The 13105-nt window shown below is 43.6% G+C and overlaps 1 protein-coding gene across 1 annotated transcript in view; it reads right to left on the bottom strand.

The window, feature by feature from the left end:
- Window positions 1-1272, bottom strand: part of LOC123508342 (protein sister of odd and bowel-like) — a 25164-nt gene extending 23892 nt beyond the window's left edge. Inside the window, exon 1 of the mRNA XM_045261965.1 lies at window positions 300-1272. Within this exon, the coding sequence (XP_045117900.1) occupies window positions 300-1132 (833 nt within the window). The 5' untranslated portion in view covers window positions 1133-1272. The remainder of the gene's footprint in view (window positions 1-299) is intronic.
- Window positions 1273-13105: the final 11833 nt, after the last annotated feature.

Below are 13105 nucleotides of genomic sequence, written 5' to 3'. Positions count from 1 at the left end.
CTGCACCGCGGAGGATGGCGAGAGGAGAGGCACAGGACACCGCAATGATTACTTGCAATTGATGATGATTATTGCGATGATGTATTGTTAATCGTAACAATGATGATGATGATAATAACAATTCACTCACAATGATAAGAAATAGCAAAAAACAGTTAGTGGAAGCCCCGCGGCTCACCGCACACAGCCTACTCTATACTGTGGGCCCAGAGGGAAGTGTCAGCTCCTAAGGGCACCATAAGGAGAAGGGCGTTGTCTGCCGTGGCCGCGAGGCGGTCATCACTGCGGGGGTCACTCACCGGTGGTCTCGCAGGTGGTCCTGGCGACGAAAGGCCTTGCCGCAGATGTCGCAGGTGTAGGGCCGCTCGTCCGTATGTGTGCGCTCGTGGATGAGCAGGTTGTAGCTCTTGGTGAAGTGTCTGTTACAATATTTGCAGATGAACTGCTTCTTGGGTCTCGGTGTGCGGCCGCGGCCACCCGCCGCCCGTCTGAATCCCAGAGATGGGTGGGGAGGGGGCGGCTGCTGCTGCTGTTGCTGTTGCTGCTGCTGTTGTTGCTGTTGTTGTTGGGCCAGCATGGACTGATACAGAGGATTGAGCAGCAGTGGGTAGGTCTCTGTTAACAGCGGCAGTGATCTGACGGAGGACACGAGCGGTGCCACCTGAGTTAGACTGGCCACCGCTGCCGCCGCCGCCGCTGAAACCGGGGTGGATGAAACGGGTGGACTGCTGCTGCCCGCTGCAAGCTTCTCACCTTCGGCGACACTCTCAGCGAGACGAGAAAAGTCAAACTTCTTGCTATTGCTGGCGGCTGAGTTAGAGGGGCGTGGTCCTGCCAGGCGGGAGAGGCCCGTCAGCGCTAGATAGGACTCTAGTGCAGCCAGGTTTAGCGCTGTCAGGTCCGGCAAAGCGCTGCGGCTCAGCGGTGGGAACACGGCGGTGAAGGCCGACGAGCGCGGCACCATGGAGAGGGCCGAGGCAGCGGCCAGGGACGATACGGGCAGGGTGGGCGGCGGCGGCCTGGAGGGTGGTGGGGACACGGGCGGGGGTCCCGGCCGGGGGTCGGTCATGGCGGCGGAAGTGGGCGGCGGCGGCGGCGACAGGGGCACGAGGGGCCGGGGGTCGAGCGTCATGGCGGGTGTGATCACCGCGGCGGCCGGACAGTGACTGGGGCGGCGGTGGGCGGCCCACAGGCCCCCGCCACCACCGGCGCCCCATTGGCGGAGCTGCCGAGCAGCCACGCCCCGCGCCGCGGTAGCTGCGACCCGCGCCGCTGCCGACCACTACAGCCGCCGCCGCCCGCACCAGCTGCCGCCGCCACGCCTGCCGCCGCCGCCTCCCACACCAGTTCCACCTCTGCTCCCGACATGGCCAAATAAAATATTGGTCCTAAGGAACCCATCCGTATGTCGTCCAGAGACGCCTGCTCCCTGCGCCCTGGTACCTGGCACCACTGTTGTCAACGTTATCCTCGTCATCATCCTTGTCATCATCAAGTCAACTACCATTACCACCATCACTACCGCTACAAACGCCACCATCGTCATGTTCCTCATCATCATAAGCGTATCATCAACATGATTGTGTTATTTACTCAGTCACCACAATCACTATCATTATCATCATCATCTTCTTCATTATCATCATAACCATCATTAGGTCTACCAATTGAAAAATCATTAATACAACAACAGCAGCAGCAGCAGCAAAGAATTTTCCCGCCAGCGACAAGAGCAGGAGTGGAGCAGGAGCTGCCTCAGTTTTGGGTCCCTGCCAAGAGTAGCACCATCGAAGCCCCTGCCGCCATAAACACCACAGCACCCCTGTCAGGAGCAGAGGCAGCTCCAGCCTGGCACCGCTGCTACTCACCACACACACCTCAGGCATCACATCCTTGGTGGCGAGGCAAATGTAACACACACACACACACACACACACACACACACACACACACATACCTCCGGCATCACATCCTTGGTGGCGAGGCAAATGTAACATACACACACACACACACACACACACGTGGACACTCCTATCCTGCACATGGCGTGACGTCAGCACCTCAGTTTTCAGGATGGATGCATGCGACAGCACAGGTGTGAGGTGACAGTGGCGCGACAGCGATGGCGACCCATTGGGCTGCACCTGCGCCACTTGCGACTAATGACGACGAGTTATTGGTGGGAGGCGAGGCGGGGGGAGGGCCGGCTGTCGACAAGACTGAAAGCAGAGCGTCGATACTAACTTTAATCTCTCTCTCTCTCTCTCTCTCTCTCTCTCTCTCTCTCTCTCTCTCTCTCTCTCTCTCTCTCTCTCTCTCTCTCTCTCTCTCTGTATATATATATATATATATATATATATATATATATATATATATATATATATATATATATATATATATATACATGTGTGTGTGTGTGTGTGTGTGTGTGTGTGTGTGTGTGTGTGTGTGTGTGTGTGTGTGTGTGTGTGTGTGTGTGTGTGTGTGTGTGTGTGTTTCTTTCAATATGATATATATTGCGTAATATGTAATTAGGAAGATTTCATGTAATTGTCATCATCTATACGACATTATCATTATCATCATCATCATTATTACCATTATTATTATTATTATTATTATCATTATTATTATTATTATTATTATTATTATTATTATTATTATTATTATTATTATTATTATTATTATTATTGTTATCATTATTTTTTTCTTATTATCATCATCGCCATCATCATCATTCGTAACCATCACCGTCATCATCATCATCATCATCTAACATGGACATAAACGCGTCGCTCCGTTGAGTTCGAGGTTACGCATTCATGCACTTTTTCCTCCTCCTTTGTTTTTGCATGACTGTCTTCCAGAACCGGATTCAGAAATGAAGATATTTTTTTTTTTTACTTTTAGCCCCTTCAGTGTTTTTTCCTCCTGTATGTGTGTGTGTGTGTGTGTGTGTGTGTGTGTGTGTGTGTGTGTGTGTCTGAATATAAGTAAGTGTACATGTAAAAGTAACACTTAACACTTTCATCCACAATTTCCGTGCAACACAACACACTCATGACAACCAATAGAGTAAAACAAAATCGCAACACAAAAACGTAATCTTCTTCACCAGCAATATAGTTCCTTTCTGTATCGGCAATGTTTTTTACCTTTTTTTTTTCTCTCTCTCTCCCTTTATGAACTTAAACATGACTTGTAAAAGCAGAACATGCGTTGCGAGAAGACCCTTACCTGAGAATCCCATGCAATATCTCTCCAGAGCAGTGAGTATGAGATGGGGAGCTTAGCGGGAATGAGCAGGGAAGGGGGAGGTAATCTCGAGGCGGGGAGAAGGTGGAAAAGGTTCGTTTGGGATGTAGAAGATAAAAATAAAGAGGTAGAGAAAACAGAATGGCAGGAAAAAGTATAGTATTAACAAAAAGATATAACAGAGGCGGGAAACGTAAAGATATAAGAGAGAAAAAAAGTATCGTTTGGGATATAGAAGACAAAACAAGGTACGGTACATGGAGACAGTGCAACGGGAATATGAATGCAGATAGATAACAAAATATCAGCAAATAGATATCAGAGGCAGGAAACGTGAGGGTATGAAAGAGAAAGAAAGAAGAGTTAAGATAGAGAAAGCGAAGTACATACACAAAGAAACAGTGCAAAGGAGGACATTTGTGAGGCATATAATGATGAAAAGAGAACAATAATCGGACGGTAAAAGCGAAGGCGAGAAAGAACGTGAGGAGTATTCATGATGAAGAGAAAGCGAAGTGCCGGGACAAAAGAGCAATATCAAAGAAGAATGTAAAAGAAGAAAAAGAGTTATAAAATGGTGCTACTTAAACTAAAACCTGTAAGAAGGAGATATGATATGAGAAAGAACCTGAGAACAAAGAGCAAGGGAAGAATTGGAACGGTGTTCAAAAGGAGACATTGGAAAGGCATGTAGAAGTGAAAAGTGAGAAAAATATATAGGGTGTTTTGGAAGAAAAGAGAAGTATAGAAACAGCTGAAAGGGATATAGTTTGGAAGGAATAATGAGATAAATAGAGAAAAATACCCATGTTATACCGAAACCGAGGTATTTTGAGATGCTTTGAAAACGAGAGAAAACAGAGATGAGTTTAGCAGGTAAAGAGAAAAGGAAATGCAGACAAAGTGCAAGGGGAGACAATTGGAAGGAGTAGGGAAATAAAGAGAGAAAAAGGCTAACATTACCACGCTAATTTAAGGAGAGCATGAAGACGAGTAAAAAAAATAAAGAGAAAACGAAATGTGGCCACAAACAAAGAGGAACATCACAAATTAACATAGAAGTATAATAGATAAAAAATAAAAAAAATCTCATCATTATCCGAACACAAACACGCAGAACAGAAAGCAAAAGCGGGAAACGAAGAAAAAGGAGGAATTGAAGAGGGAAGAAGACACAGGGAGGAAGGAAGAAAGGCACGGAGGGAGAGGTTGTGAGGTGAGAGAGAGGAGGCGTAGGCTCTTGTACGGGAAGAGGGTAAAAAGCTGCATAAGGAGGAAGGGCGTGGGGACTGGAGAAAACACGGGAGGGTAGGGGGGGAAGGAAGGGGCGGAGAGTGGCATAGAAATTGCATCGAAAAAAGGGGCGGGAATGGAAAGGGACTGGTGGAAGGGCAGTGAGCAGGGAAAGAGAGAAAGGGATTTGACAGATGGGCAAGCGTAGGGAGCGAGAGAAGAGGGCGGAGACAGAGGCGTATATGAGAGAGAGAGAGAGAGAGAGAGAGAGAGAGAGAGAGAGAGAGAGAGAGAGAGAGAGAGAGAGAGAGAGAGAGAGAGAGAGAATTTCGAGTGAGATGGAGACATTAAGCTTTAGATAGGAGAAGAAAGGGAGCATTGAGAAGGAGAAGGATAAGAATAGATTGGAATAAAGATAGATAGGGATAAAAATAGATATCTGTGAGATACAGAAATGGTGAACCCTCTTAAAAGTGACCTCGTTGTGGCCACGGGAAAAAATGCAAAGAAAACGGGAAGAAGGTGGCGGAAGGTAAGAAGCCGAGAGTGGGTAAGGGAAGGGGGTAGAGGGGTAGAGAGGTAGGGGTGGTAGGGGATCGAGTCTTGCGGGTTGGTTACTGTTCTGGAGTAAAAAGGTCAGAAAACATATGACCTTTTCTCTCTTCTTTTTCTCTTCCTTGGTGGTGACCTATATTTCAGGTGTCTTGCTTTCATAGTATACTCTCATAAACCTACTGATCTGTCTATCTACGTATCTATATCTATATTATCTAGTCAATTATTATTATTTCATTGCATTGTCAGGTAATGTATTGTGGAGTACTTTTTCTTCAGAAGTCTTTATTTTTTCTTGGCTTTGTGTTGAATGTTATCACGGCATTCACGTTACTGGCATTTTCCTGTTTATGCTTTATCGAGATTCAGTATCGGTTGTTCAGCGTTGGACGCCGAGACACGCAAGACGAAAGACAAAAAAGTATACTTAAAAAAAAAAAAAAACACAACGCTCACACTTAGAAAAAAAAAAGTTTTCTTTGGCATTCACAAAATATTAAGCATTTCAAGTAAAGGCTAAAAATCATTGTGAAGATAATACAAACATCATTAAAATAACGTGTGAAATACTTCTCTTTTGTTAGAAATACTAACTATGAGAATATCAAATTAACCAGAGGAGAAAAAATTGTTGAAACATCTTTTCTGAGTATGTTTCATGATAGGAAAATACAAATTTTTTACGTTGATGCAAATGACTTGCGTGAAGCTCCGTGGCATCAGGACCGCAAAGCCAACACTGCTGGGAAGACCTGCCATGTTGTCCTTCGCGGGTGTTTATGTAGATTTTTCAATACATTTTTTCTTTTTCTCATGCAAATCGAGACACTTCAAGGGCAAGGAAAAATCAACTTAAGAAAAATATTATAAAACCTTTTGCTTCTGCCTCTACTCATTCCCCTGTGCAACACAATGGTTTTTACTTTTGTCTTCCAGCCTTTCTGCATTTTTCTTTGTTTCTTTCTTTTTATTTTTTTTTCTCTCTCTCTTCCTCAGCTATTATCTTTTTGTTTCAGTCGAACATGGTGCAGTTGTTGTATTTATCAAGACATCTCCACTCACTTTTGTTTTGTTTTTGCATGATTCTCCCATTTTTCACACACACACACACACACACACACACACACACACACACACACACACACACACACACACACACACACACACACACACACACACACACACACACACACACACACACACACACACACCGCGTAGTGTAGTGGTTAATACGCTCGACTCACAATCGAGAGGCCCGGGTTCAAGTCCCGGAAAGCGGCGAGGCAAATGGGCAAGCCTCTTAATGTGTGGACCCTGTTCACCTAGCAGTAAATAGGTACGGGATGTAACTCGAGGGGCTGTGACCTCGCTTTCCCGGTGTGTGTTGTGTGTGATGTGGTCTCAGTCCTACCTGAAGATCGGTCTATGAGCTCTAAGCTCGCTCCGTAATGGGGAAGACTGGCTGAGTGACCAGCAGACGACCGAGATGAATTACACACACACACACACACACACACACACACGCGTAGTGTAGTGGTTAGCACGCTCGACTCACAATCGAGAGGGCCGGGTTCGAGTCCCGGTAAGCGGCAAGGCAAATGGTCAAACCTCTTAATGTGTGGCCCCTGTTCACCTAGCAGTAACTCGATGGATGTAACTCGATGGGTTGTGGCCTCGCTTTCCCGGTGTGTGGAGTGTGTTGTGGTCTCAGTCCTACCCGAAGATCGGTCTATGAGCTCTGAGCTCGCTCCGTAATGGGAAAGACTGGCTGGGTGACCAGCAGGCGACCGAAGAGGTGAATTACACACACACACAGACACACACACACACACACACACACACACACACACACACACACACACACACACTGTGCCTCCACATATTTAGCGGTTTACCTGGGCATGCAAGTTAAGGCTGGGAGAGTGGTAAGGTGGGAGGGAGGAATTCAGGTGAGATGAGGGGTACAGGGGGGGGGTCCTGGAGGGTCGCCGGGCTCGCTAATTGGTCCGTGATAGTCCAGGTAGACCCCCGGGGTACTCACTCAGGTTTTATGGCTTAATAAAAATTATCCTCCCACGGCTGGTAATTTGATTAGGGCTGGTGGGGTTGATGAGACTGAGTTCTTCGCTAGGGTATACCACAGGAGAGAAAAGGGAAGGAAGGATAGAAAGGGAAAGTATAGGAAAAAAGAAAGGAGGAGAAAGTATTATGGGTATGCCACAGGAGAGAAAAGGAATGATGCATTGGAAAGGAAATTTTATAAGGAAAAAAAAGAAGACAAGGAAGTTTGCCATAGGAGAGAAAAGGGAATGAAGGATTGGAAGAGAAAGAAAATATAGAGAAAAAGGAAGGAGGGAAAAGTGTTATGGGATGCGCCACAGAAGATGAAAATGGAGGGAAGGATAAGAAGGAAAGTATATATATATATATATATATATATATATATATATATATATATATATATATATATATATATATATATATATATATATATATATATATATATATATATATATATATATATATATATATATATATATATATATATATATATATATATATATATATATATATATATATATATATATATATATATATATATATATATAAAAAAGGAAAGAAGGGAAAAATATGTATTATAAGGTACGCCACCGGAGAGAAAGGGAAGGAAGGATAGGAAGGGAAAGTAAAGAGAAAAAGTATTGTGTTTTGACTCCTTTCGTGTCTCTATTCATCTATCTCGTAAGGTATCTTTTTATTGCACGAGGAAATAAAAAGGAAAGGAAGGATAAAAAAGGAAAATAAAGAGAAAAGTTTTGTGTTTTGCCTCATTCCTTTCCTCTCTCATCCGTTTCTCTTTCTCTTCATCAATCTCTTAATCTATCCTCTTGCTACATGTGGGAATAAAAAGGAAAATAAGGATCGAAAGAAAAAATAAAGAGTAAAAGTGTCGTATTTTGGCCTCTTTCTCTCCTTTCCTATCCGTTTGTTTATCTATTAACTATTTGATCTATATTTCGTTATCTACCTCTGTTCTTACTGCAGGATGGAAGGAAAAAGAAAGACAGATAGGAAGAAAATAAAGAGAAGGATTGTTTTTTGTCTTTAAATTTCTTTCTTTTCCTTTTTGATTTTCCTTCGTTTCTCGGGATATGCTATAGGAAGGAAAGAAAAACAGAGAGGGAAAGGAAACAGATGATAGAGAAAAAAAGGATTATGTTTCACTACTTCACGTCACTAATCTTCTTTTGTTTCTCCCTTTCCTTTGTTTCATGGTGTATAAAAAAAGTAGAAAGAAAAGAGAAGGATAGGAATGAAAAGAAAATGGAATGCAAAATTGTTCTACCTATTTTCACTCCGTGTCTGTTTTTTGTCTGGCTTTCCTAGCATCTCGCATGTTTTTTTTTTCTTTTTTTGGCCTGTTCTTTGCTGTCTGGTACAAAGAAAAATTAAATGATAGAAATATAAGTAAAGAAGAAGGAATATGTTTTGCTCCTCATTTTTTTATTTCAATTTTTTTTTTTTTTTATTTCGTCTGTTTCTTTCTTTTTTTTTTTCTCGTGTTCTTCTCGTTGTCGTCGTCGTCGTCGTCGTTGTTGTTGTTGTTGTTGTTGTTGTTGTTGTTGTTATTTTTCTTCTTCTTGTTCTACTTGTTTTTCTTGTTCTTCTTGTTATTTTTGTTCTTGTTCTTGTTCTTCTTCACTTATTTGCTCTTCACACTGTAGCAGGTCAAAACACCCAACACTGAAAGGTTACGTTCCACGTCATTTATATTCCTCACAGTAGCTGGAAAATAAGATGAAAATCACGTCAATGACTAATAAAAAAAAATAATGCAATTCCTCTGGGCAGAAATTCGATGGATAAAACTTTGTTAATGATGAAAATATGTAAGGGAAGCTGTGTAAGAAAGGACTACGTTACTTATCAATTAAGTGTCAAGGCTAGTGGAGAGAGAGAGAGAGAGAGAGAGAGAGAGAGAGAGAGAGAGAGAGAGAGAGAGAGAGAGAGAGAGAGAGAGAGAGAGAGAGAGAGAGAGAGAGAGAGAGAGAGAGAGAATGCAGTCTCAATCCTTAAAAAAAAAATCCTCGGAAAAAAGATATGAAGACATACATTCTATTGTTCTATCTTCTTTTTGCATATGAATTCCATTATTTATGTTATCAGATTCACGGCAGTGTGATAAAACACAGAAATTAATTAAATTTCCCGGAAAAGAACCGATTGAAATGTTTTTCGATAAGAACTTATTGTTTTCAACCACAAATAAAAAAAATCGTAAAAAGTGCACATGCTGGTCTTGATTCAAATGCAAGGCAGACATTTTGAAATTTTTTTCTCCTCTATCTCATTCCATATTTATTCTTTATACTTGTTTCTCTTTCATTTCATTCCTTCCACCTCGTATGGGTATCAGTGCCACCGGAGATTCAAACCACGTGAGGGACTTTCAGTTCAAGATCCTTTTGGAAAGGAATAGTGGACGTGATAACAGTTTGGTTTACGTGATCCAGTAAACTTTTTCTTTCACCTTTACAAGTTTCCAGAGAAGTGGTAGGGTTTTTCTACCTGACAAAATAAGATGATAAAATGGGGCTTAGTTTGCACATCACATCAAACTAGAGCCCCTGAGGTTAGCCAGCGAACAAACACAGACGAGTTATGTCCTACGAAACGAGGGTTGGAATATATGCAATAGTAGCAAGATGCTGGCGGTCCCTCGATGGTGCTCACGGCTTGATGAACACCGCCAGGAACCCTGTGGTGAGGCAGAGAGGAACCTGGGGGGCGAACCGAACTGAATTGGCCCTCACACGGGAGGAAAACAATAAAGAATGACTCAATTAACCTCTGTGGGATGAGGAAAGGAAGGGGAGGATAGGAGGGGAGGAGTAAGAGGAAGTTTTAAAGGCGCTGCTACCCATCCTGTGTAATAGAATCCGCGACCCAGGGGTAACAAGATACCGCAGGGGGCCTATGTTATGGTTCTGTGCTCCGCCTCCTGCCCACACCAACACCCACACCCACACCCTTACCCACACCCATACCCATACCCTCACCTCAATTTCTTTTCTTTTTCTACAAGTATTTAAATTTTATAGTCTTTCTTCTTTGTATGAATTCTTATATGTTTCTATGTATTTTTTTTATCCACGTAGCACATTCAACATGTAATTAGACACACACACACACACACACACACACACACACACACACCGCGTAGTGTAGTGGTTAGCACGCTCGACTCACAATCGAGAGGACCGGGTTCGAGTCCCGGTAAGCGGCGAGGCAAATGGGCAAGCCTTTTAATGTGTAGCCCCTGTTCACCTAGCAGTAAATAGGTACGGGATGTAACTCGAGGGCTTGTAGCCTCGCTTTCCCGGTGTGTGGAGTGTGTTGTGGTCTCAGTCCTACCCGAAGATCGGTCTATGAGCTCTGAGCTCGCTCCGTAATGGGGAAGACTGGCTGGGTGACCAGCAGACGACCGAGGTGAATTACACACACACACACACACACACACACACACACACACACACACATCGCATAGTGTAGCGGTTAGCACGATCGGATCGCAACCGAAAAGGCTGGGTTCGAGTCCCGGACGCGGCGAGGCAAATGGGCAAGCCTCTTCATGTGTAGCCCCTGTTCACCATGCAGTAAGTAGGTACGGGATGTAACTCGAGGGGCTGTGGCCTTGCTTTCCCGGTGTGTGGAGTGTGTTGTGGTCTCAATCCTACCCGAAGATTGGTCTATGAGCTCTGAGCTCGCTCCGTAATGGGGAAAGCTGGCTGGATGACCAGCAGACGACCGTGGTGAAAAAATACACACACACACACACACACACACACACACACACACACTTCTACTGCATTTTACATCTCCCAAAGAACCTATATCCATCTCATATCCCTTACTCAGTCTTCATCATTACACTACGCTGATACTCTTCGCATGTTTGGGGGGTTCCACTCATATAGCTTTATTTGATAGGGTAGAATCAAAAGCTTTTCGTCTCATCAACTGCCCTCCTCTGACTGACTGTCTTCAGCCTCTTTCTCACCGCCGAAATGTTGTATCCCTTTCTATCTTTTATTGCTATTTTCATGCTAACTGCTCTATTGATCGTGCTAACTGCATGCCTCCCCTCCTCTTGCGGCCTCACTGCACAAGACTTTCTTCTTCCTCTCATTTCTGTTCTGTCCAACCCTCTAATACAAGAGTTAACCAGTATTCTTATTCATTCATACCTTTCACTGTAAATTCTTGATCTCCCTACCTGCTTCTGTATTTCCATCTTCCTACGACTTGACTTCTTTTTTAGAGAGAAGTGTCAAGACATTGTCCCTGGCTTTTGGCTGACTCTTTCGGACCTTTTAGGGAACCTGCAGTTCCAGTGGGCCTTTTTTTTTTTTTATTCTAACATTTTGTTGCCCTAGGCAGTTTTCCCTCCTGCATAAAAAAGGGAGAGAGAAAAAAACACGCTTGGTATACGATAGTCCATATTTTGAAACGTTTTGCCCTTCCATCAAAAATCAAAGTCATGATTATTTAGGTTTTCATGAGTTTTTTTTTCTTTCGTTATTGGTACATGATTATCTCTGAACGATCACTGGAATCATTAAGGCATCTATGAGAATAGCAATAACCTCTACTAATGGCTGCTCTGCTAAAAGTTGTAAAAATACTTATACTGTGTTTAAACGTTTGAGTATGCAGTTCAAGGTCTTTTATATAGTGAATGGAGTTACGAAGATCTTAAAAATAGGAGGAGGTAGTAGACACCTACCGAAACGATCATTTACTCCCAGCGAGGTCTAATAGCACTAGTTCAGTGGGTGCTGTGAACCTTCCATTAAAGCTAGTTGGGATCTTGCTGAACGTCTCCCTATGTGTCTTGCAACTTAAGGGGGCAGTCACAGCCTGTCCTCTAAAGACAAGTCTCCTACTTCACTCAAAACTACATGCACTTACCACACACACACCCTTCACTTAAAATTCTAAATAAAAAATTGGCGACTCCAAAACCCAGCCTCTGAGTCCCCTTCTGAGGATGGGACCAGAAATGTCCCCAGATCGGACTGCCCTCTTAATGACGACCCCAAATGTCTTGACACCTCCCTCAACAACTTCTGCAACATCCGCGGTCTTAGATCTAATTTTCAATCTGTGGAACACCACCTCTCCTCTACTAAACCTCATCTTCTTTTCCTCACCGAAACACAGCTGTCTGAGGCATCTGACAGTAGCCCCTTTTCTGTTTCCTCCTACTTTCTCTATTTTCATTTTCGTTCCAAAGCTAAATGTTGCGTCTATGTGCGCGACGACTTAACTTGCTCTCGTGCCCACACTCATGAATCTTCCGAGTTTTCCACCATCTGGCTTAGACTCAACAGTCACTCTCTAATTAAATTCATTTGTGCTGTCTATCTCTCCCCTAACTCCTTTGATTATAGTAAATTCTTTGACCATTTAACTTCCAAAGTGGAGCACATTCTGTCCCTCTGCTCATTCGCCGAGATCTCCATCCTTGGAGATTTCAATGTTCACCACCAGTTTTGGCTTTCCTCTCCCTTCACTGACTATCCTGGTGAACTAGCCTTCAACTTTGCTATCCTCCATGATATAGAGCAAATCAAGGTATCGTATTCATTTTATCTTGGAGCAAATGGTGCAACACCGTATTCCTGACCGTCTTGGAGACACGCCAAACATTCTTAATCTCTTCCTTACCTCTAATCCTTCTGCTTATGCTGTTATCCTATCATCTCCTTTGGGCTCCTCCAATCACATTCTCATTTCTGTACCTCCCCAGGATCTCCCTAAGCGGAGGTGCCTCTAGCGTTTTGCCTCTGTCAGCTGGGGGGGACCTGAGGAAGTATTATGCTGACTTTCCTTGGAATGATTACTGTTTCCGTGTCAGAGATTCATCTCTGTGTGCTGAACGCATAACAGAGGTGATGTGTCTGGCATGGAGGTGTACATTCCTCACTCTTTCTCTCAACCTAAATCTTCTAAACCTTGGTTTAACACAGCCTGTTCTCGTGCTGTATATGACAGAGAG

The sequence above is a fragment of the Portunus trituberculatus genome, chromosome 24 (assembly GCF_017591435.1).
Source record: "Portunus trituberculatus isolate SZX2019 chromosome 24, ASM1759143v1, whole genome shotgun sequence".
In the NCBI taxonomy this organism is placed as follows: Eukaryota; Metazoa; Arthropoda; class Malacostraca; order Decapoda; family Portunidae; genus Portunus; species Portunus trituberculatus.
Note: the sequence above shows the minus strand (reverse complement) of the source record. Positions and strands in the feature narration are given on the sequence as shown.